The sequence below is a fragment of the Plectropomus leopardus genome, chromosome 12 (genome assembly GCF_026936395.1).
Source record: "Plectropomus leopardus strain MGB_pleo_1.0 chromosome 12, ASM2693639v1, whole genome shotgun sequence".
In the NCBI taxonomy this organism is placed as follows: domain Eukaryota; kingdom Metazoa; phylum Chordata; class Actinopteri; order Perciformes; family Serranidae; genus Plectropomus; species Plectropomus leopardus.
Window position 1 is genome coordinate 32,965,486 of NC_142187.1, and position 26,264 is coordinate 32,991,749.

The 26,264-nt window shown below is 38.5% G+C and overlaps 1 protein-coding gene across 1 annotated transcript in view; it reads right to left on the reverse strand.

The window, feature by feature from the left end:
- The window catches only part of gpr158b (G protein-coupled receptor 158b), a 104,633-nt gene that overhangs the window by 58,586 nt on the left and 19,783 nt on the right, over positions 1-26,264 (reverse strand). Inside the window, exon 3 of the mRNA XM_088085862.1 lies at positions 5,252-5,354. Coding sequence (XP_087941988.1) covers positions 5,252-5,354 — 103 coding nt within the window. The remainder of the gene's footprint in view (positions 1-5,251; positions 5,355-26,264) is intronic.

The window sequence follows — 26,264 nt, forward strand, 5'->3', positions numbered from 1 at the left end:
CTATTCAGACCTGTGCATATCTAAATAGTTTATTAGTTTACTTCAGGACTGTCTGTGTGAGTGTTAGAGGGGCTAACTGGTGTGCTTTCACACATCCAAGCACACAGACTGCTCTGTAATTCAACTTCTGATGGTCAATATTATTGTCTCAATGAACTGAGAGAGGAAAAAAGAAAAGGACTGAAAGAGAAAAAGAAACCCAGTGACTCTTTAATTTCTTTACTCGGTTTCAAACATCTAGTTCACAGTGTTTCCTCTCTTCTCTGTTTGGGGTCAGTTGTTTCATCGTGCAGGCAGCACCGCCATCAGATTACCTATCAGGAGTGATCTTTAAGAGTTTCTAATCGCAAAACAAGTTTCCAGTCATTGTAAGTCTTTTAAGCTGCTGCTTTGGTTTTGTTCTGATGCTTTTTTCTGCGCAAATGTAGTTGCACATCTTCTAATAGTTAACTGTAGTTGTAAATGTATATATAAATACATGTTTTTACCATCTTCTACACTATCATACTTTAGCAATTTCTTTATATTTAATTCACAGATTCATTCATATTATACTGGACAGGTTGATCAGCTTCATCTTCCGTTTTAAAAACAAAACATGACCAGTATTCCCTCAGATATCGCAGATATGAAATGATAAAGTACACGTTACAGAGAATTCATCATCTTTAGAAATATATATTACATTTAATTCATGATGTTTAATTATTTCTGGATGTATGTACATAGATATTTCATTTTTACTTTACACTTTGTGTGTTCTGATGATTATGATCCTAATGATCATTTAGGAGCTTTTTGTTTGGAACATGTCGTCAGTTCTTGGCCTCACCTGATGCACTTTTTTGTTTTTTATTTATCTGGATTTTATGTGGTTTATAACTGTGTGAAAATAAACTAAAAAAAGGAAAAACTCTGTGGATGTATGGCCTGACTTTAGCTTTCAATTAACCCCAACCCCTGAGACAGCAGAACAACACAAAGTAAGTATTAACAAGTATTTTATAGGACAACTTTTGTAAACCTCAGGTGTACCTTATGGGTTGATCTTCTTACTTGGAGCTCAACATAGAAAGTTGGTTTTGTACTGTAAACTGCCAGAATCACAAAGGCAGAAGTGAAAAAATAATTATCCCAAGAAGGAAACCTCTGGCTTAGCTCAGCATGCAGAGTTGGCTATTAGCTCCGGCGACCTGGTCAGAGTCCGGGATTTTAATGAGGTGCAGAGCGCTGCAAGCTGGAGGATAGCTCTGCACAGAAACGCTTGTTTTAAGGTCAGACAGCTCAGACTGTTACTACAGCTGCATGTTTATGCCCAAAGTTACAACCCTGATTTTTTTGCTCAGTATTGAGATCATAATTATTTATCATGATAATTAATTTTGTGGGAGGACAAAATATTTTTATTGCAATTTAATATTTATATAAAAAGAGCTGCTTTTACTTCAGTGTTGTGCTGCATTCCTGTTATTGTACACATCTATGATTAAATATAAAATAAGGTTTTTCTTCACCTGAATTCAGCTCATGTTTAATGGATACATTTTTTGTAGGCCGACATGGATGTTAGCTTCACCCTGGTGAAAAAGCCGGTGGGATATTTAAATTGGATTTTGGATCACGGCACACAATAAGGTCTGTTGCAAACACAAGTTCATGATGCTTACAGATTTAACTTAGCAAGAGAGTATTCAGAAATGAACACCACTTCAAGGATTTCTGAAGCTGAAATACATTCTCAAGTTCATGTAAAAAGCAAATGTTGGGCGATACATTAACAACACTGCCGCTACATGATTCAGGTTCGCCAAAACCGCCTTCGGTGTGGCTCGGTGTGATGACGCTCTGTAGTCTCATTTAGCCACTTAAGTTAAAATGCAACGGAAAACATATACATCACATACATTAAACCTGAGCAAATTGGCTTGATTTCTTTCAAAACCATAGTAAGAATGCAATGAGCAATGAAAGAAGATTACCTGAAAATACCTGAAAATAAAACATGAAAAAGACAGTAAAAAAGAATAAGAATTACAATAATACAAAATTCTAAACATTTTGTAACATAAATTTAAATATGTAATTTTGGTAATTATATAGTTTTTTTTCCCTGGACATTTTTCCTTTGCCTAAAAACAACAAAATAATTTTCCAAATATAAGTTTCTTGCAATTTGTGAAACATTTCTCACTAAGTTGCTCACTGTCTTTCCCGATGTCTTGAAATAAATAGCACCACAGAAGCGGAAAAAAGTGTTTCCATCACAGTTTTACGAAATATGGCTTTTTCAGTTTCACCTGAAATAGTGTAAAAACATTTTCACGATAAATGGGAGTTTTTTGTAAATAAATTCTTTTATATTCGCAATTTCAATTTGAGCAAGCTATCTTTCAATCTATGTTGTTAATGGGTTGCCACAGCTATCAAGATGACTGTTTTAAGATGTGATTGTGACATTCAAATCAAATGTCATGTTTCATGGTGCTCTCCTGCACATTTCACAATAAGTCATTTGTTATTACATGCTGTGTTTTTCTCCCTCCATCCTTCCTCCCCTTTGATATCTGTCCTTTTGGCCTGTTGCTAGGGAACAATACAAAATCTGTCTCCAGTCTGGTCTGTTTTTCGGGGATACAGGAGGAGGAACACAAGGGTTCCAGGGGGGGAAATCAGGGTCGCCAGCTACTGCGACCCAATCTGAGCCGCAGAGATTTTTAATGACGGGGTCTGCGCGGGGGTTTGGAAGATGAGTCTCTTCACAGGCTGAGCCGTTTGACTGCAGGCCTCATCACGCTGCATTACAAGAAAGCTCCAGCTTAGCATATCATCCCCCTCGGGGTGCTGTATTGTTGGAGTCAGGGATGAAAACCACCGCAGTTGCTTGATTATCTCGCTCATCAGGGCCAAGCTTTCCGCCCGAGGACACTGCAGCGCTTTCAGTCAAGGTGTCAGAAAACTGGCATTCAAATCCAGAGCACGAGCAGGAAGGTAAAGTTAAGGATATGCTTGAAAAATCGCAAGGGTGGTAGGAGAAACATCAATGGAGGAAAGGTCCAAAGCCAAGATATGCGTACATGTACAGATTTTTAAGTTTTTAGCCTCATCGTGTCGAACATCTGAATACAAAACAAATAATAATGGAAAATGAGTCTGTCGAGTCTGTTGCCATCTAACGGTGTCAGAAAGGCTCGTCTCATATCATTTTATTTAAGCCTATTGGTTTATTATTTTGAGGGAATTAATATTTTCATTAATGTGTGTTTGATGTATCGATGTAGTTCAATTTCATCTTTATTCTCCTTGTTTTGTGCTGATATGAGAGCATATGCAAAGTTAAACGTTATATTATTGTTAACTTGCAATTACGTGACAATGCATCTCAGGTGATGTCACCAGAGAAGCAAAAGTAATGAAACAAATATTGCAACTAATTACTTTCTACAGGGAGTAATCATGTAAAGTAATGCATTACTGTTTCAAAGTTTTAGCCATGGATGTATTAAGACACCTGGATGCAGCATTCGTGGCTGGGTCTCATTAATTGTGGGGTTGTCCCGCTCACGTTTTTCTGCCTCCGATCAGAGTCACTGAAGTATCTGCTGATACCGAGCTCCTATCTGATACTTCTATTTTTCTAGATAATACAGTTACATAGTGGACACTTTGAGGAGGCTTCTTAAAAGTTATTTAAATCAGTCCAATATATAGCCGGAGCTTGACAATACGTATAAATGAATAGTACTGCAATCCATTAGCCTATTATTGTTATTATTATGACTATTATTATAATCATTTTACAAAATAAATTATAAAATGATAAAGCCTTCCTTTAATCTTTTTTGCCTGTCTCAGGGGACTGTCTGTCCCTTTCAGAGAGTATTTTGTTGTGTTTTATTACCTGAATGACCTGTATTCCACTGATCATTTATTTTCGTTGTCCTCATATCTTTTGGGTGGATTATGTTTCATTAATAAATGAGCCATGTTGGCTTTTTGTTTGCAGAGCTCACATACTTGCAGTGGTCAGTGTGGTTGTAGTAAAGTCGGCACTGCTTCTGTCTCCTCTCAGAACCGGGTGGAGAAACACCATGCGCTAAAAGGCGAAACTTAAAATAACGTAAATATAAAGTCTCATACTACTATTTTGTTTGTGGTGTATGGTGTTTCACTGTAGTCGGGGCTCAGCAGCTGCTCTTACATACACATGGATTTTAACAGAGGAGAGAAACGGAGAGAAGAGAGCGGACGAATGGTGCACTTTGTGCTGCTGTGCATGAAAATAAACCACCTGTGTGACCGCTGACACAAAACAAAGGATCGGGTCGCTCTATATGCTAAATAATTACAATCCTGATCTGTCAAAAAATGCCTTGATCAGCCCTGATTTGATGTTTGAGATCAGACTGGTCAGCCTTGTCAGTTCCTCTGAAACTGTTTAGTGGCGCATGAAACCAAACATCCACAGAGCAAGGGCACTCGTGATTAAAAGCAGCCGAGTGCTATCGAGCGGCTAACTTCCGGTTAAGCGCTCTGCTAACTTGCAAGGGGATAAAATTACATAATCTTGCCGCTCTTCCAGACTTTTGAAATGTACCTGGATCAAATGGATCAAACCATGATGGTTAGACAAGTCATTTTTTAGGGCCCTGATGTTGTTATCAAAGGCCTGGTTTTAGCCCATAGCATTAGCTTAGGCTAGCTAGCTGCAGCTGGCAAAGCCTGCAAGGGACATACGTCATTTCAGAAGACAAAATAATTTGCAAGAATTTCAAATCAGCCTTTGTGCGCCATGAGGACTGAAAGCTTGACAGGTGTAGCAACAAGAACTGAGGGTTTCGGGGCTCAGTGAACATTTAATTAAAGGGTGAGTAATCTTTTATTCAAGTTTTTTCCACCAACATGTGTTCGCTGTCTGAACAGCCACCTTTTGATCCAACAGGTCTGTGATTCAGACGCCACCTGTGGCTCCCACCAGAGCTCAGAATAGAAATATAGTATTTCCACAATAAGAACAGTCACAAAATCCTTTGACTGAAGCTTGAATTTTATAACCTTGCAGGCCCCAGGACACCCATTCAAAGGCATAACAAGTATTTCAAACAAAATGTGTGGCTGTCAGCTAAAAAAAAAAGAAAAGATGTTTTTTTTTCTTTCCGAAATCCCAAAAGCTTGCTTTTGAAAAATTCAAAGTTTTGATCTGACTGCTCACTGCAATATGTATTTTTATACCACAGAGGGACTTGTAACCTACTTTTAAAGCCATTGAGGGCCACTCGGCTTGGATGGTAGAATCCTCTCCTGCACTGGCACTTGTACTTGTCCAATACAAATCCATGGCCGACGATGGGAGTGCACTAGGAGACAAAATGCAGAGACAGAAAAACCAGAGTTGGTTGTTATCAACAAGAATATCACAAGCGTTAGCTGCATGGGGGCAAAAGTGAGAATCTGAAGAGGAAATTATATGTAAAATGTGCAACAACGGGATGGAGGGGGATGATCGGGTGAATCAGACAACGCAGCTTTGTTTTGCTTCTTGAATCCAAGAGCAAGTGGGAGTGAAATGATGAAACCCTTTGTGGTATAAATATCACAAGACACAGAAACAACAAAGTGTTTTAGGCTACAAAGGTCTGCAACAACGGGCCTCGTGCAGCAACATTCTCTTGAAATTTTCTTATATTCTGTCTTAATTTTTAATGTTTCGTCTGGAGCTGAAACAAACTTGCTTTTATCCTGGAGTGCTGATTGATGAATCCCATATTGTAAGTTACATTTTTGCAAAGGCAACACTCCCTAACTAGTGGTTCCCAACAGGTGGGTCACAGTCCAAAACTGGGTCATTGGTCTGTTCTGAATGTGCCACAAGTGACTCATGAATGTGTCAAGTATGTAAAAAACACACTTTATTTTAAATTACAGTAAATTTTAGGCACAGAGCCTTTATTTTGAAATGCTTTTTTGTATGTGTGCTAAGCCTACATGTTCACATTTTGTGAGGTAAAATTGAAAATGTGGCAATTCATATAAACATTTCAACAGCCCTTGTATATTTTACCTATTTTCATTTTACTTCAGTTATCAAAGCATTGTAATGGTGTATAATACTTTCCTCTGAAGTGCAGTGGAGTAGACGCATAAAGTGACATGACATTAAAATACTCAAATAAATGTACTTCCAATTTGTACTTTAGTATAGTAGTTGAGTAAATGTACTTTGTTTGTATCTTGCATGAGGTCCATTGTTACAAAGAAAAATCTACGATTTAGTTATCATAGCAAATTTAATATCTGAGGAAGTCACATTAGGCTCTTGGATATGCACTATTTTCTGAAATTTTACAGTCCAAATTCAAGAAAATACTCTGCAGATTAATAAAAAAAAATTGATATTTGCAGATTTACAGTCATAAAGACAGCCAATTATATCATCCACAAATGAAAACGAACCACAATGGACGTCAAGTAAACACAAGGTCGAAATCATAGCAGCTGCAAAGACATAAACACTGATTGTGCTGATTGTTCTCTTCACGCATTCATTAATAATTTAACATTCCTGGCTCTACATTACGCTTCAAAATGCCTCTTGAGTAAATATTTGCATTTGGAGGAAAACATTGTCAAGATCTGGATGATTCTTGGGACCCAACAGTGGGATTACAACAGTTTACCAGCGGAGAATGATGTAACAAAGTGATTTACTCTCCGTGTATCACTGAAATCACAGAGCTAATGAACTTGTTTCAATCATGTTATTGAGTCTCCTACATCCTGCTCTTCTGCAGCGTGCAGCAGATGACGCCCCAGTTATAAACATGCGTGGTGTCAGGGGAAATCACGGGGCTTTGCCAAGCAACAGGGAAACTAATTAATATCTAAATTAAGAATTAAGGGTTGTTTGCAGAATTTAAGAGCGTCTGCATAATTCCAGCTTGCGTGGAGAACTGTGGGAGCTACACGGGCTTATGTGCCATCTGGAGCGAAAACACACTCAGCGACACTCACACACAGGCACCAGTGTGGATTCTGTACCCTCATGTGAATGCACATATCCCTGTACTAAAATAAAGCTGCAATAAATTTGACATGAACATTCATAAATAGTGGATTACGTTGCATGCGTACAGTAAAAACAGTATATTTCCTCGGGGGACGGTTGCTGTGGAGAACTGCAGGACTATATTTACTTATATGATACTCGCTGATGTTTTTATTTTTCTGTTATTCAAAGCGGAGTTCATGTTTAAGAGATAGTTTGACATTTTTTTGTGAAAAAAGTTTATTTCCTTCCTTACTGAGAGTTAGATGAGAAAATGAATGCCATTCTCAAGTGTGTGCACTGACATTTTCACAGTTTGTTTGCAAGCGTGTAAGACAAACTAAAGACAGTTTTAGGCTATGCTGCCTTTTCCTCAGTTCGTCGGTAGCTGTTTTTTTTACTGAGTCCGTCTTTATGACACATTTTTTAACCTTAATGGATTGTGGGGTTGGGGGGTCGGGTAAAATATTCTTTTTTAAATTATTTTATTTATCTTTTTGTATGAAAAGTGCTATTCAAATAAAGTTTGTTTGATGGACCTGACTGATTTTTCCCTATGGCTTCAAGTCTTTATGCTAAGCTAACTGGCCCCTCTTGTTGCACACAGTGGTGGAATATAACTAAGTACATTTTCTCAAATATTATACTAGGGTAAAAAATTCAGTTACTTGAACTTTATTTAATTCTGTTGTTTTCATGCAATGTTATACTTTTACTCTACAACACCTCATTAAGGGAAATATTGTACTTTTTACTTCACTACATTTATCTGAAAGTTTTAGTTTGCATTAGAAAAGTTTAGAAAAACCTTTTTTGTTAATAATTAAAGAATCCAATACTTAGTACAAGTACTGTACCTTTGAAACTGTACTCGAATTAACTGCAAATTCATCAGCAACTTTTTTAATTCAAGTCAATTTTAATTTATTTTTGGATAAATGTTTTATTTTTTAATGTATTCATTTGAGATTCTTCTGGACTGGATACATTTACTTTTAATATTTTAAGTACATGCTCCTGATAATACTTACTTTTACTTGAGTAAAATCTTGAATGCAAGACTTCAACTTGTAACAGAATAATTTTACAGTGTGGTAGTATTTTAGTTTCAGTAAAGGATCTGGATACTTTGTTCACCACAAACTATACTAAAGTTGGATTTACACACAGTGTTGGCAGAAAGGGAAGAGCAAGTAAAAAGTCCAGCTGTCATTAACTCTATCAGGGCCATTCCCCAAAATCTTGGTTGCCCATGTTAATAATTTCTCTCCATTTTGGATCATATTCCTGCCAGAGCATGTCTAGTTGTGTAGAGTTTGGTTCAGGAGATTTTTTGGTGATTTTCACTGTAAAATGTGCAGCTTGACTCTTTTACATTTTTTCCCCTGACTTCAGTGACAGCGCAAAGATGCCGAGATATACAGGACCCGAAAACGGTGACCGATCAGAGCACAGTGGACGTTTTCTGGATGGGGACTTAAAGAGACAGGCGCTAAAACGCAGCTTTATGTTGCTTCACATGAAATCAGACAGACAGAAAACAACCTCAGGACAATCCGGGACTAACAAACAATTGGACATAATTCCAGGACGGTAAAATAAAACAAGGTTGCGATTGTGATGTCCTATTGTTTCCAAAAAATGGAATAAAATATATTAAGGAAGGAACTAAACAACATTTGGGTGTAAATTCTGTTGCAAAACACAGCTAAAAAATAAAATATTTTCACTTTTGAAGACTGCCGGCCTCATCTAATTATACCGTCCTGCTCTTGTCCATTAAAATGATGCCGTTTTCTGTCTATCGTCTGCCTATTTCTATGTGAAAGCAGCTTTAGATAGAGGTTGAATACAGGTTTTAGAGATTATTAAAGCATGTAGTATAGCCTTAATGTTCTAGCAGAAACCCAAATTACAAATATGAACCTGAAAATGAGCATAATAGGTGCTGATGTAACTGCTGGCGATAGTGGCTTTGCACTGATTTGTGGATACTAATGTGGTCATTTTTACCCCGTGTGAGATACCATCACTGTACGCGCTGTCCAGCTTGGCTGCTCATAATTACATCCGAACGACATGACATGCATGTGGCATTAGCATGCAGACATGAGAGTGATATTTATCTTCTCATCCGACTCTCGGCAAGAGAGCGAATAACCGCAGTTCTCAAAATGTCAAACACATTCTTTAAAAAGCAGAATGAGATTGCTTTTTGGGGGGGGGGTGCAATCAACTGGAATGTGCAGATTTGTAGAAAAAGCCTGCTGCTAATGAAAAATGTTACCAAGAGGATTTATTTAAAATATCATTTTTATATTCGGGAGTTTTTTATTCCTTTATCGCCACTAAAGTGATGGCAAGAAATGACAGAGAGAGAGGCGAAAAAGGTCCCCAGTCGGACTCCAACTACAGAAGTTGTGGTTGGTGTCTCACATAATCCTTTTATCCGACCAAACGGATTTTGACCATAAAATATCCCCAACATAGCAGACCCACCACTTCTGCTGCAGCATAATATATAAAATATATAATAAATATTGATATTTTCCCGCAGAGCTTTAGTGTGACATTTAAAAGCAACAGAAGCTGTAAACATTTAAGAAAAAAAAAACATAAATCCAACGTACAACACATCTGAGTTTGGCATTTCAGTGGTGCTCTCCTTTAACTCCATGTCACTTTTGATACGATTTATTTTTATGTCTTTATTTTTCTCAAGTGGAAGACTTCATACTAAAGCTTCCCGCTGAACTTCTGCACAGATCAGTTGTTTTTCAAAGCTGACAAACAGCCCCAAATCTCTAAACTGGGAAGCAGCAGCAGGAGGGATGAGCTGAAGAGGGTTTAAGTGTCTGAACTGAAGTGCAAATGGCTGACAGAATAAACAGAGGCGGTAAATCATTGCTCCAGTATTGCACCAGTGAAGACAGGCAGGCCTGGGAGTTATGATGCATGTTTCCATTTTTTGGAAGAAGGAATGTTAGTGTAACAGCTTGGAGACTTCAACTTTTTTATTTTGCATTTTTCCTATGAGGTTTGTGAAATGTGATCTGTGTTGGATGGAGATAGTAAAAGTTATTTTGGGTAAAAACAAAAAAATGCAGGAGAAAATATACAAATGTAATGTTTGTACAGTGTTAAAAATAGCAGTCACGTTTGTTTATGTGCTTCATCTGTTTTGTATCAACAGATATAAATTCATTTTGAACTTTTCTGCCTCTTTTATTTGTACCCTCGTTTACTGTAAAAAAAAAAGACAGCTGATAATCAGGGTTGTGATTACATTTACAGCCATTGTGAAGTTACTGTAAAGTTTGTGTATTTATACCATAATCAACCACAAAGCAAGAGAACACATGTGAGAGCATATCAGATTGGGGTTTTGAAATATTTCTTGCATTTCCACGACAAAAGCACCTCATACAAACCAATCAGCACTCTAGCATATAGTCTTATTTGCCCACTGACTTTAACCCTTTGAAACTGTCTTGTGCTGTGTTCAGACACCTTTCATGAGCTATTTGACCCTTTGAAACCTGAATTAACTGGTTTGATTTCTTTCCCTAACATCGGGGTAAAAAAGTAACCAAGCAACTTGGCAAGAAAAGTCACACAAATGGCAAGAAATCAGTAAAATGTGACAAGAAAATTACCTAAAAAAACTGTTTTCAAAAATGGAAGGATTATTTAATCTAATTTATTCAGTTTATTGAGTTAGGACAGTGCACAATAATCAACACATCTGCAGTAAGCATCAATGTAAATATACCGGAATTAGCGCAATTTCAACTGTAGCCCTAAGTCAGGGAAGGGAAAGGGAAAGGATTATAAGAAAATTATTTTTAGAAATCGTTAAAAGTGTCCTTAAAACTATATTTATAATTATAATCCTATAATAAATCATTTGACAGCAAAAATATAATAAAATAAATACATTTAAACTGCTGTGGATAGCCTTTTTCTTTTTTTTTCTGTCGATTGGGTTGCATTTACAGCATATATGTGATGATGCCACAGCAAAATATGTAATTTTCATGCAAGCCTTCTCATTTGTTAAACCACATTTTGCATAAAAACATGAACTGGAACCCAGCAAACAGAAACAGCAAGCTGCAGCTCATCCACGGCTGAAGCAAACCTGTGCATCTGCGTGTGTGTGTATTATCTGTGTGTATTCTGTCTCAGGAGATAAGCATACCTGTGAAATTAAAGTCTACAAAACACAGGAGAAGGGCACCGATTCCAGCTACAGCCTGATCATTTTTTTTTTATCCCTTCAAACGAGGATGAGTCTGGGTCTGGGCCAGGATGTTTCCACCTCTCTGAGTGGAGGAGCAGGTGGTGAGCCGACAACTCAGCCTCCCAGAGAGCCCCGAAAACACTCTGAGCCCAACTCTGAAACTACCAACATCTGCTGAGAGCCAGAGATGAGATGGACGGATAGAAAAGTAGGCAGATAGATAGATAGAACGATAGCACGATAGATAGATAGACAATGAGACAGACAGAACGATTGACAGAATGATAGATAGATAGACTAAGCAATAGAGTGATAGAACAATAGATAGATAGATAAATAGAGCAATTGAAGAATAGACAGACATCTGGATAGATAGAACAATAGATAGACTGATAGAACGACAGAATGACAGAACAACTGAACAATAGACAGATAGATAGATAGAACAATAGCACAATAGATAGATAGACAGGTAGATAGAAGGTTAGATAGACAGTCAGGCAGATAGACAGAGATAGATAGATAGAACGATAGATAGATAGACAGATATATAGATAGAATGATAGAACGACAGACATAGATAGATAAATAGACAGATAGATATACATATAGACAGATAGATAGATGATAGACAGACAGACAGTTAGATACACAGACAGACAGTGAGACAGACAGACAGTGAGACAGACAGTAAGACAGACAGACAGACAGTGAGACAGACAGTGAGACAGACAGTAAGACAGACAGTAAGACAGACTGACAGTAAGACAGACAGTAAGACAGACAGACAGTAAGACAGACAGACAGAAAGACAGACAGACAGTAAGACAGACAGACAGTAAGACAGACAGTAAGACAGACAGACAGTAAGACAGACAGACAGACAGTGAGACAGACAGTAAGACAGACAGACAGTAAGACAGACAGACAGTAAGACAGACAGACAGTGAGACAGACAGACAGACAGACAGTAAGACAGACAGACAGTGAGACAGACAGACAGTGAGACAGACAGTAAGACAGACAGACAGTAAGACAGTAAGACAGACAGACAGTGAGACAGACAGACAGTGAGACAGACAGACAGTAAGACAGACAGACAGTAAGACAGTGAGACAGACAGACAGTGAGACAGACAGACAGATAGATAGATCGATGGATAGATAGATAGTCGATGAAGTGTCTGGGCTGATACAGACATAAACACGCAGCAGCGGTGTTTGTTATGAACGTATTTTCGGCTCGGTCCAAAGGAAGCTGAGACTCATTAAGATGAGACTCACCCAGGACCACTGAGGTGGGCAAGGATGAAATATGATGCCTGTTTCACACCGTTATTGGGCTCTGTGCATCCCAATCACTGCATTTATTAAACCTGTCCGCGTTATCACAGCAAAAGCAGTTTTCGCTTCCCAGGTGCATTTTAAAGTACAGCAAATAAGAGTGTGAAGTAAATAAGTGCACACGACTTGAACACCCCGAATAATAACAAGCACTACATTCACAGAGCGTGTTCTCACTGTCGATACCTCGGGTTCGTATGGAGTTTGGAAAACGAGCCTTCATGTATACAGCTGCGTATAAGTGGAATTTCCTGCAGAAAGACTTAAAGCTGCACTCTTTGGTTCCTCGAGGCTTTGACAGCCGCGAGGAACCAAAGAGTGCAGCTTTAAGTTAAGCTTTAAGCTGTTTCAAAGCACTCTTGCAGGACTTTTGTATGTCATCTTCTGCATGCCAATGTCAGGGTGTGTCTTAGCTGGTCTTTCAATTGTCTTGTTTTTAGGGTTTATTTATTGCGTATATTAACAAGGGGTCAACAGATTATCGGCCTGGATGATTATCAGAGCCAGTACGTGTCTGCATTTTATCTTAATGATTGCCTATAAAAATTAATTTCTAAAAAAGTGTGTGTATTTCCCTCAGCCAACAGCAGGGACGGCAGTTTGCAATACATGCAAAGAAAGCATGAGAGGACCTTTTACTTTGTAAAACTTCAGGGAGCTATTTTATTTATTCATTTTTTATCTAACTTTTCACTGAACACAGAAAAAAAAATCAGTTTTATTATAAATGCAAATCGGTTCCAAATACTGGTTATCGGTCTCATTAACTACTAATAATTGGTATCAGTATCGGCCCTAAAAAACAATATCGGTTGACTCCTTGTTAAAATACACGTACATTTCTTTCAGCGAACATGTTAAACACGAATTAGTTCTGCTCACGTTTTATGAATGAGACCCGTTATCTTTTCTGACATGAGCACATTACTCGAGCTCATTCGTCTCTCAGAACTAGTTTAAGTGCAGATCCCACGAGTATAATACAGGAAACACGCACGCCACACAGCAGATCGACAAGGACCATCAAAACCAGATTAATGTCACCCAATACCCCCGAACTGCCTCACTTGCACGCCGCTCCATATGTCGTCCATCACCAGTGCTGCTTTCTCCAGCAAAAAACACACACTCACGCAGCAACACACACACACACACATCTAAAGGCAGGGGGTTTAGCGGTGCCAAGGCCAGCCTCGCTTTCCCTCAGCCACTATGAAAGGGCTATGAAACGCTCGTTTGACGTGTCTCCGTTTGATGGATCACCTTCATCAGACCGCTGGCTGAAAGTGAGAAAGTATTTTATAATTGCACCTTACTTTGGATGCAGTGGGGGCTTTTTAATTTCACGTTTTATTCTAACACTCGGCTGACGGGGCTCAAGGTTGCATTGTCAATCACAAAGAGCGCTGAAGACTTATCTTTTCAGCTGGGCAGCCCGAGCAGAGGATGTTTGATTATAGAGCCAAGACCTGATCTTTGCATTTTCTCAGACCTTGTTTGCTTAAAAGGCACGATATCATTAAAGTGCTAATTCTGGGGGTGAAAGATACCCTGGTATACTTTAACAATGTGGTTGCAAATGTAAACAGTTTGAGATGGTTTATGCATATGCTCTGGTCTTATTATATTAAGCAAAGTCTAGGCATTAAAAAACCACACAGGTGCTCAATTTTCCTGAAAGCTTAATGAAAGCACACACATAAAGGAAAAAACAGACTAAATTGCCATTTAATTTTTCATCAGTTAGCCTGATGTTGAGTCTGTTAGTCAATTTTTGTTGTCAGGGTTTTTGTTGTTGTCGGTGGTGGTGTTGTTTTGCTCTTGCCATTTGGCAACATTTAACAGTGCAGTAGAGGTTGTTAAAAAGATTCATATCAAATTAAAGCTCCAAGCAGCGATGAAAGGGCCCTCGCACCCCCACGTATGTCGGGGTACTGATGGGACACCGGCTAAAGCGGCCGTTCATGACTTTGAAAGTTGGACAATGCATGCAGCGAGCTTGGACCCTGGAGTGAGCTATTTCACATGGTGTAGTACTTCAAGCGGCAATTACGGTGGCAGAGGAGGGGACACAAATTCCATGTCATCTTGGTGTACATAATTATTAGACCAAACCATGAAAATCAAATCCAACGATAATCATCTCTCAGGGCTTACTTGCTCTTGCCAGTAGGTGGCGCTATTATGACTAGTGAATACTGTCATACAGATGTGTTCAGAGTGGGACTCTTATCAAACATATGAAGTTTCAAGCAAATTGGACAATGTACACTGAAGTTACAACAATTTCCTGTTTTATGGCGAGACATCAAAATGTTACGCTGCGTCAAGGGAAAACTGTAAAAGTTTTGAACGGACCTTTGATAACTTTGCAAAACCCATTTCTTTTTTGTGAGTTGTCTTGTCTTGTTGCCTCTCCTGTCTACCTGTTGTTTCTCACCTTTGTACCAAAGCAGATGAAATTATTTCACAATCGCTTCCACTTCCTAACGGGACAGATAGATATCGCAGATTTTATAAAGACTTGGTGTTATACAGAGATATTTAAGTGTGTCTTAATTTAGCAGTGTACATTTTTGCTGCTTCCTGCATCCACAGCAGCACGTTGCTTAGCTTCTGTGGCATTACTCGACTGACGTGCTGACCGCCATCTATTGGATGTAATACACTGACTATGGATAAGTGTCTCAAACATCCACACTTGAAAAACTCCAAACTACACCTTCCAGACCACCATGTTTTTTTTCAAACTGTGGAAAAAAAATCTGAAAAGTTTAAGTGATTCAAAAGTGTGGACCCACTTGGGTTAAAACTGCATTAACGCATTAGCACAGTACCTAAAAAGTCTAGTTGCTGCATTGCATTATGGTCTTAAGAAATCACTGTCAATTCTCGCTTTTCTGGGATGGACTTCTCTTTCTATAATAAATGAATGTCTATAAAATGATGAGTCTGGAAAGATCCTGCTGCTCTTTGAATCCAAAGGAGACACTTATATCCAAACTATACGGCATACCTTCCAATTATTCTTCAAATAAAGTTTATTATGGTGGAAATATTTACAGTGTCTCTGAAATGTGGATCGCCATAATTTTTGTGCTGCTTTCAGATGCCTTTCAAAAGTATTTAACCTTAAAAACCTAGGGAAATGGTTCAAATACTTGCAAAAACATGAGAAAGATAGGTGATGAGCAACTTGGTAAGAAATGTTCCACAAATGCAAGAAGAGTAGTAGATTTAGAAAAATACAAAAATAAAAACAAATTAGGGAAAATCACTATAATTATTTAGAATTACCATAATAACATATTTTAAATTGCATTACAGAAAATTATCATTTTTAAGCACTTTTTCCAGGTCATTTCCTTGTTGATTTGTTTGTTTTTTTACTTTTTTTTAAAACTATTTTTGTCTTTGTTATTTTTGGGGTCAAATCTTGCCCTATGCCTTCCAATGTTTTTAAAAGACATAAAGCCAATCTATCAGATTTCAAAGGGTTAAAGATAGTCTTTAAGAACGACTTTCCCTTGAAAAAATTTGGGAATTAATCTTCAATGATACAAATAGTAAAATGTTAAAACAACAGCCCTATAAAAACCAGCGAGCAACTGCTAATCAGTCAAACAAGTAGAAAACCACAGAGCTCCCAGCAGAGCACCACATAACAATATCTCTTGATACCATCGCGCAAAGTGCAAAAACATACTTCACATGCGAGTGATTACAACTTGTTCCGCAGACTGAAACCTAAAAATGAATTATCTGAAACTTTCACGTCGAGGCCCCTCATGTTTGGACTGCAGCCTGTGGTACCTGTTTTAGGTTTCTCGTCGTACAATTTGATAAAAAGCTGCGAACACGACACCAAGATGGGAGTTGGCAAGAGGAGGAAAAAGGAGGGAGGGAGGGAAGGAGAGAGAGCTAGCACTCTGCGTCCCTCAGAGATCTATAAATACACTGAAAGCATTAAACCCTAAAAGCATTACAATCACTCTGTCCCCTGGGTGTGGAATCTGCCTGCTGCTGTTTCACAAGACGACCAACCACTGAAACAGCGGATGTCTGAGGAGAGGAGACCTTGGACTTGCGCCTGTCTGGAATTTCTCCATCAATTTAAGAGGCAAAAACTGCGATTATATAGCTGCTTATTGATTGGTGGCTTGTCGCGGTTACAGGGTTGTGACTGGAGAGGGCTGAGCTGTCTGCAGCTGCTGGGCTCCCTGCATCCCTAAAGGACGTTAGCTTTTTTTCTGTATCTGTATCTGATTAACCAACTAAATTATATGTATCTCTGTCTGTACTTGTAAAAAGCGGGATTTACACCAGAACCCACATAAGGATTTTCCTTCATCAGCCAGTATTGATATAAAAACATTATTTGAATGATAGAAGTAAATTATCACACTTATGACACTCATTTCATCCGAGTATTTGGCTCAACCCTAATTTTCCAGTTAGCTTAGTTTATTTTACAAGAAGTTAAATCCAGCAGTAATTTAGAATCACCACCTTGCAGTTGTGTGCCCTGTGAACCACACAAGTTGCACTTAAAGTTTTCAATTGTCTGTAAAGACTTGAGACACGGATGCTTCAAACACATCTAAACAAGTTCTCAGTTAATTCTTAAGTTCAGATGGATGTTTGTGCCGAAATCAAAGCTCCATAGGTTCCACTTTGATTTATCTAATTATAACAATACATTATTTAACTTTAGTTCACAGTACTTCATATAACATTATACTTTGTTTAACAGTATTTTATTAAATTTTATTGTGACAGTTGTTTATGCAACTTTATTCTATGGCAGTTGCTACTTAATTTTTAACTGTTCATTTTCTAATTTTGTATTTTAATATTTTGCAGTAGTGTGGAGGAGATTTCAAAATATCGAGATATATATTGCGTATCGCGCTATAGCCTAAAAATATTGTGATATTATTTTAAAGCACATTGGCCAGTCCTACTCGCGGTCTTCTTGAAATATTCATTCACGAGAATGAGATGGACGCAAGGTCAGGTGACCTTGACCTTTGACCACTAAAATCTAATCAGTTTATTGTGAACGTTTGCGCAGAATTTTTAGAAAATCCCCCGTGTTCTTGAGATATCATATTGACGAGAATGAGAGGTCACAGTGACATTAACTGTTTGACCTTTGACCACCAAAATCCAATCAGCTCATCGTTGAGTCTAAGGAGACGTAAGATATTCACAAGAAGCAGCAAGAGGAAAATTCTCGACCACAACATGCCACATCCAAACACAGCAACCCACCCACGGATATACATACCAGTAAAAAAAACCCAATACACACACACACACACACACATATATATATATATATACATCCATTTTTAAAGAAACCTGATTTCAATGTGCAAAAAGACCATGATCATATTTGGATATGCTCTCTAGCAGCCTCTGTTTGACCCTTTTCTTAAAGGCTTTGGAGTCCTGCATCTCCTTTATCGCAAGAGGCATTTTGTTTCGCTCCGCAGCACCAGCATAGATAAAAGAAACCTTACCCATCATGGTTTTGCGTCTATAAAAGCTCAGGTAAACTACTCTGGTATTGTGATTATAGACTTCTCCTCAACTGGGAGCTGAAAGAAATGCAGGTGATAGGATTGTAAATTCAGTAATTTAGGGCTGTGATTTATATAACAGTTAGCTGAGGGCGAAAACTGTTCAAAACGTTACCACTGATTGGCTGTACAGTGTTGGGAAATATGTCATAAGTGAAAAGCACGTCTCACTTGGCATTTTAGGACTTGAGAGATGAGATGAGCCCTCAGTTTTCCCTCACAGACATGAGGGTGGGTGGTCCCCAGCTCCCTGCATGGACTCGACTGGGAGGCCGCACTCAATTAAGATCCAACTGCTGCCGCTGACTTGACAGGCTCTTACATTTGGCCGCGGCAGCCGCTGAGCTGCAGGCAACAGATTAGAGAGTGAATGGTGTTTTTCTGTGGAGGATGAATCCTCCCCAACGACTGTCCCTCTCCGCTGTCACTCCTCATCCCTCCCTCCCCGTCTTTGTCCTGCTCTGCATCCTATATGCATCCTTGTCCTTCCGCTCGCCTCCCTCACTTCATGCTACAATGCATCATCAGCCTAATTAAAGATCAAAGGAGAAATATGCTGGATTTGCCAGAAAATACTGCAACGCATATGCACTACCTGCCGTTTGATAAAAAGCAGTCTGAGTATTGTCTACTTTATATAATTTTTACATTGATAATATTTATAATGGTAAATTGTTACAGTTAAATAAGTGTAAAGAATTTTCCAGAAAGCAGGAATTTACGGGCCTCTACAGCACTTCTGTTGGCTATATTTGCACATTTCCTTGTAACTTGACATTTTGGGGACCTACAAGAGTCAAGTTTAAAGAATGTCACTCATTTAGGAAGAATTTTTAGCGAGAATTTTGTTTCCCCAAACATCTGGACGATGCAATACACCCTGAGAACAACCATCCAGGGCTCAGCAATATGCCTTTAAAAAGATATCACAATACTTTTAGGTTATATAACAAATCACAATATATATCTTAATATTTTGAAATCTCTTTTAAACTAATGTAGACTATTCAAATACAAAACTATTACATAAACAGGTGCAATAAAGTTCATTAAAGCAGCTGTTGCCAAATAATTAGGTTAAATAAAGCACTGTTGCAATGAAGTTAAATGAAATCCTACTATAAAATAAGAAAAGTCTGTCCGTCCATCTGTCTATCAGCATCCATTTCTCTCCACAATGGGTTACCAAATCAATCTGAAAATTGCACATAAGCATTAAGAATTGCCATAGGTAATGACTGCCAAAGCACTTTCTCTCATTTACCCAATGCCAATGCCCATTTTGTATAAAAATACTTCATAAAAATAAAACAAATTGTGATCAAAGGTGAAATTGCAGCTTGAATTACAGAAATAAAGCGCTATTTTTTCGTTCTTTCACAGTGGTTAAAAACATACAATACAAAGCAGATTTGGTAAAGTCTGCAACAACATATAGGTCTGTGGTCTGCATAAGGTTGTGGCGCATATCCCTGGGTATGGAGTAGTATTGTAATAATTTAATAAATCAAAGCAGAACCCATTTAATTTGAAGTACCTGGTTTGTCTTAGGCGGGAAGTGTTGATGTTTTTGTTTTGGACTGGATGCTTCTGATCAACAGATGGATGTTAGTGTTAGCAGAGTTAAACTGTTACCTCGGCACTGCTAAATGTGAGGATGTATTTACTGTAAGCTGCAAAAAACAGACCTTTAGTTCATATATTAATTGTATCTGCAAGTCATAGTTGCTGATGCAACCATGGTTGCAAAATGCAACGAAATAGTCAATGTCTGGAGCTCTGCAAAAGCACCGCTTTTTGTGTGTATCAGTGAGAGGCAGAGAGCAGTAAAAGAGAGGGAGAACAGAAACGCTGTAGCCAGTCTCATGCCGGTGGCTTAGAGAACGAACATTTTATATATCTCAGGTAGAACATGATTCATCAAATATATTAAATATATTGCCCACAACTTCAACCATCTAACTGTTTAACAGTAATGTCATGTCCACCCTGTTGTTTGGTTCTGAATGCAGAAACCAAAGCTGATGTGAAAAGGATTGAAACATTCCACAATGAATTCCTGAAAAGTGTATCAGTAGTATCCTCTGATTTAACAAGACCACAACCTTAGAGCTAAACAAAAAAAAGAACCTCCTCTCAGAAATAAGGCAGAGGTGACTGTGATGGCTCAGCCTTGTGCTTTGAAAGGAGACAGATTGCATCTCAAAGTGTTCACTGAAAGGACTCGAGGCAGAAGAAAACCTCGACGATCAAAAATGACCTGGTGCAGAACTGTTACAATGTGTTGCCAGAGATACTGAACAATGGATGGAGCTCATTGTGGCTTTATGTCTAAAAAATACAACTTGACTGGTCACCCTTCTCTGCCATCTCTTTCAGACTTCATGCCGAGAGTTTGTGACCCAGGTTTTCTTTGGAAAATGTGAGACTGCAAGTCTAAGTGAAAATAGCTCCGGTAATGTCATAAAACTTTGAAAATAAGACATTGAAAAGTACCTCCAGACAAAAAGGACATTTTACAACTTTTTTTCCTGGCTGTGCACTTTTATCCATGACTAGTTTTGATGAGCTAAATTGATGAAATATTTCAGATATTAATTTCACCAGTTATTTTTTTGGCCAGTCATTGCTGTGTTTACTGCCTGCATAGTGCTGTGAATAGCAGCCGTTTTTTACCGAGACATCATTACATTTCCTGCCAGGCTAGAACCATGAAAAGTGGCTGTCATTTACAAAAACATTGATGCAATTTCTGCCCAGACAATGCCATGAAAAGCAGTGAATTTTTACCAAAACAACGCACCATTTCCTCCATTTCCTGCTGGTATTGTGCAGCCAAATGCGGTTGTTTTATAAAGACACATTACTGCAGTTCCTGCCGGGATAATGCCACCAAAAAGTGATTGTTATCATTATGTTACTTGATGGAATTGTGCCACCAAAAGCGGCTGTGTATACATAGACATGGCTGTTTTTTGTCTGGTTAGTGCCACAAAAAGTGTCTGTCGTTAACAAAAACATTGCTCTAATTTCTGTCAGGATAGTCTCACAATGAGAGATTGTTTTTTGCCAAAACATCGTGACAGATGTGGCGGATTTGTGCCAAGACATCATGCCATTTCTGGAATTGTGCCGCTAAATGTGGTTGTTTCACATCATTTCAACATAACGGCAGCTCCTGCTGAGATAATGCCACGAAAAAAATGGCTGTTTTTTTTTTTACTGAGACATTTCTATGTTACTTCATGGAATTGCGTCACCAAAATTAGCTGTATTTACAGAGACATGGCCGTGTTTCCCGCCAAACAGTGCCACCAAAAGTGTTTGCGTTTTACCAAGATATTTCCTGCCATGATAGTACCACAAAAAGCAGGTGATTTTCATTTTACTAAAAAAAAGCCCAAAAAACACACATCACTATGTTTTCTTCTGGCTTTGTGCCACCTAAAGCTATTGCTTTTTACAGAAACATCCCTGTATTTCCAGCTGGGACAGTGCAACAAAAAGCAATGGATTTTTACTTAGACATCACTATGTTTCCTGCTGGGATTAAGCCACCAAAAGCAGGTATTTTATCTGTTGTTAAATACAAATCAATAATATTTTGTCTTTTCAGGGTAATAATACAATTACTACTAAGATTACTGTCATTATAGATTAATAAAGTTTAAGTCTGTGAACTTTGAAAGAGTCACTGACACTAAGAGAGCTGAGACATTTGCCTGCAGTATCTTTCCGCTGAGTGTTTTATTAAAGAATAAAAATATATTGCAAAATTCCCTTTTTAATAAAAAGTGTTTATGGTCAGTGCACCAGTACTGAGAACAAGTGACTATCATAAAGCTAAACTATGTGTGGTGTTGTATTATTGATGTGGTTTTTGTAATAACAAAGGTCAAGTAATAAACCCCTCCTGGTAAATAGTGCTGCTCGGCTTTGATCTAGACCGTGTCTTCAGTGTATGTGTGTCTGTGCACTACATGAAGAAATAACCAGTGACCCTGAATTATAATGAACACCTTTTTCTGGATGCTTTCATACCAAGCATTTTGCAGAGGCATGGGTGTTTTGCATGAGTGGGCCCATTTGGAAAGAAAGCCCTCAGTGTCACAGTCATGGCGGCACATAGGATCACTCCAGATGGCAATAGGCTTTATTGGATACGGTACTTTATGTTAATTTACAATGTGCATTCATGCTCTGTTGTGTGCGCTTCCCGCCGCCCCCAGATGAGAAAAGTCTTTTTGAATGTAGATATACATTTTCACAGCTGTACAGTAAAGCTCACCTCATTAAATTGAGGGTTTATTTACCTCGGTTTGACCTTTTTTGTAAATCCAGCTCTGAATATAAACACTAATGGTTTCTTTGATGATGGAAAAAAAAACCTTAAACACACACATGCATTGCCAATTGGTGTACAGAAGCGGTTGAAACTGTAGAGCTTCAGACTCCCCGAGGAGAGACGGAGAGCCCCTGGCAGAACAAAACAGAAAGAGGAGAGAGCGAAACAGGAAAAGACGGAGCAGAACAGGTTATTTTCTGTCTCCTCTGCTCCTCAAGTCAACTTTTTTCCCCCCCCAAGATAAGGCAGGTAAAAAAAACAGCGACCGTCTGCTTCCCTGACAAATACAGAATGACATATCTTCGTAGAAACCTCAAATCCAGCATATTCCCTCCACCTAAACACCCATTACTGCTAACACTCTGCTCAGGCTTTTTCAGTGTCTTATTCAGTTGGGTATCCCTTTCCTTACATGCAGTATTTATACTGACTTTAAGACTTTTGAAGCTTAAATCCTCTTCTTTCTCCGCAATGTGCCAGAGACGATAAGAACAGCAAAAAAGACACACAGTAAGGCAGAAACAAATAATTTATGTCCCTTTTTTTTCACCCCATACAGCCCGAGACTGCAGAGCCTGGTTTCTTGCAGCGGGCCAGAGCGGGGCCACATGTGTCCAGGTAATTAATTTTTCAGAATAGAGAGACATCACTATAAACAGTAGCTGAGCTGCAGCTAGAAATAATGCAGCTGTTGCGGCATGGCGCTCTGTGTCTGCAGACATCCACAAATTTGGAGTTTTCACGCTGCACAGATAAATGCAGAGGTCACAGATTCATGCTGAGGAGGATGTAGCGTTTAGAGGAGCAGAAGAAGGTGAAGAGCAGCAGCACTCTACTTGCTTTGCTCAGGGGCCACTTTTGCAAAATGACAGAGGGCCAGGGGCCAGTCGCATGTTTCTGGGATTTAAGGATGTTTCAAGGCTCTTAGGACCTTTCTCGGATTGTAGGATGTTTCTAGGATTTTAGGATGTTTGTAGGATTTTAAGATATTTCTAAAATTTAGGCCATTTCTTGGATTTAAGAACATTTCTCTGACTTTCGGATATTTCCAGGATTTTAGGACATTTCTTAGATTTTAAGACATCAGGGGCTTAACTTGGACCTCTGTCGGGCCTGCAGGGTACTTTTTTGATAAACATTTTAGGACATTTTCAGGATTTTAGAACATATTTCAGATTTTAGGACCTTTCTGGAATTTTGGGAAGTTTCTAGAACGTTAGGACATTTCTCAGAATTTTGGGACGTTTCAGGGATATTGGGCACGTTTTAAGATTTTTTTCCTGTATCAGGACATCTAAGATTTGGGGATATTTCTTGGATTTTAGGATGTTTCCAGGATTTTAGGAGATATCTAGGATTTAAGGACATTTCTAGCTTTTTAGGGTGTTTCGGGGATTTTTGAGACATTTACAGGATTTTCTTTGGATTTGAGGTTTCCAGGATTTTGGGACATTTACAGGATTTTAGGACGTATCTAGGATTTTAGGATGTTTCTCAGATCTTAGAATGTTTCTAGGATTTTTGGGGACATTTCTCAGATTTCAGGACGTTTCTAGTATTTTAGGGAAGTTTCTTGAATTTTTGGACACTTGTCAGACTTAAGAACGTTTCTAGGGTTTTAGGATTTTTCTGGGTTTTTATAACATTTCAAGGATTTTAGGACATTGGAGGCTTAGGGTGCAGGGGATCCTCCACTGACACTTTTTTTGACAAACAAGCTCTATTTTGATGCTGTATTATGTGCTTTGACACCTTATGTACACTAAGTACAATCACAATTCCCAGTGTTAACCACTTTATTTTTATTGTAAATTAGAAAATGGTTAGGGGAGTATTTTTAAATTATAACTTGGTCAGCTTAGATAACGATTTAACGTAATTTAATATAGACAGATGGAAGGATAATTTCTGGCTTGTCTTTCTGCCCTTCTCAGAGGAGTTAATTGGCTTTAAGAAAATGTAGACAGAGATGGGAGTCAGGGTGATGGAGAGGGCCAAAATGGAAAACAAGAGCGTAAAAGAGAGATGAGGAAGGATTGATCGCCAAAGATAGTTAGAGGGATTTGGGAGGGTGTAAATAGCCATGGAAACAGAGCGTGTGGAAAGGAGCAGGAAGAGGAAGTGTAGCTGATTGAGGAGAGAGAGCGAGAGGAGAGACAGAGGGGGTAACCCTCCTTGGCTGTCACAGCAGTTTACACTCATTAGCAGAGCTCTTCCTTTGAAGCCCTTTATCTCCAGCGGCACGTTTCACAGGACGGGCGGAGAGAAAACACACACACACACACACATGCATATGCAAACACATCACACAAACATTGATTCTTAGGCTACTTACATTTCAAAAGCACACAAAAAGAACAAAAAAAACATATAAACCTACTCAGATGCATCCAGTCACAAATCACCCACACTAATCATTCCCAAGTCCTCGTCTAATTATATAAGCAGAGGCTTCTTATGTAAGATGCTTCCCCTACGACTGACGATCCATAATGCATGAAGTCTTGTATTTGGTTCATGGTGACACATTCTACCTTCCTCCACAGCCTCGCTGTATCCGGGCAGACCAGAAAAAAAGGCCAAGAAGAAGAAGCTGAGAAAAAGGGTGCTCATCCATATACAGGAAATGTAAACACAGACTTATAGTTAAATGGTTATATTGGTTCCTTAATGAAACCAAATAACTTGGGTTTAACGCCAAAATTATTTTTCAGTTGACCTAAGCTCTTTAAAGGTATTAAATGGCAATCCACAACAAGCATTTATATATATATATATAAAATGAAGCTAATGGTAAGTGCCAAAAACTGCAGTTCCTCTAACAGCCACTTGAGGCTGGCTCCATTAGCCAGTCAGTCTTAAAAGACCCCAAAATTGCCTAACTTGACAGCAGAAATACAGCAACCTTCCTTCCTTCACCTCTACCAATTCCAACAATAAGCCAGCATCTCGTTCTTTGTATTGATATTAGAGACTTAGCAAGATGTTCGGCAAATTTGTTTGATATTGTGTTTAGAATTTAGCAACTTTGTTAAGATGTGTTATATTCATTTTAGTATTTTTGTTAATGATCTGTTAATTTGTACACTGTAAATATGGAGTGCCTAACAGCAGTTTGGTAGGAGTGAGAAGCCTTTTTTGTTTTTGCTGTTCAACATTTTTCTCTTGTTCTTGGGTACGATCTCAGGTTAGAGACTTCAGATGCTGTTTTTTGTTCAGGAAGTTTACGGTTTTAGCTCCTGAGCTTCTGTTTGTTGTTGTGGGCATTGCACAGCTCTGAAGTTTGAAACTGTTTTCTTTGAATTTTGATACATACTGTGAAACTGGCTTTTCTTGGGAAGAGTGGGGAGTCGCACAGCATGTTATGTCTAGGTTTCCTCTAGACCACAACAGATGGCTTTGCAGCCATTTTGCCACAGGTTTGTTGACACTTCTGTTGTTCTCTTTGCCAACTGGGAAATATCATAGCTGTTGGAAATTTACAACAATGAGTTGGATATACAACTAGGAGGCTGAAGGGGACCATTTTTCCCACTTGACTGATCATAATTACTGTCTAGACAACATACACATAAACTCACAGCTCATTGTTTTGTTTTGTTTTTCCCACAAAAACTCTCAACAACCCACTTTTCAGATGCAGAATAAAAACTGCTGTGTGCTACCTGCCCAAAAGCAAACTGTTTGTCTCCAAAATATCTGCATA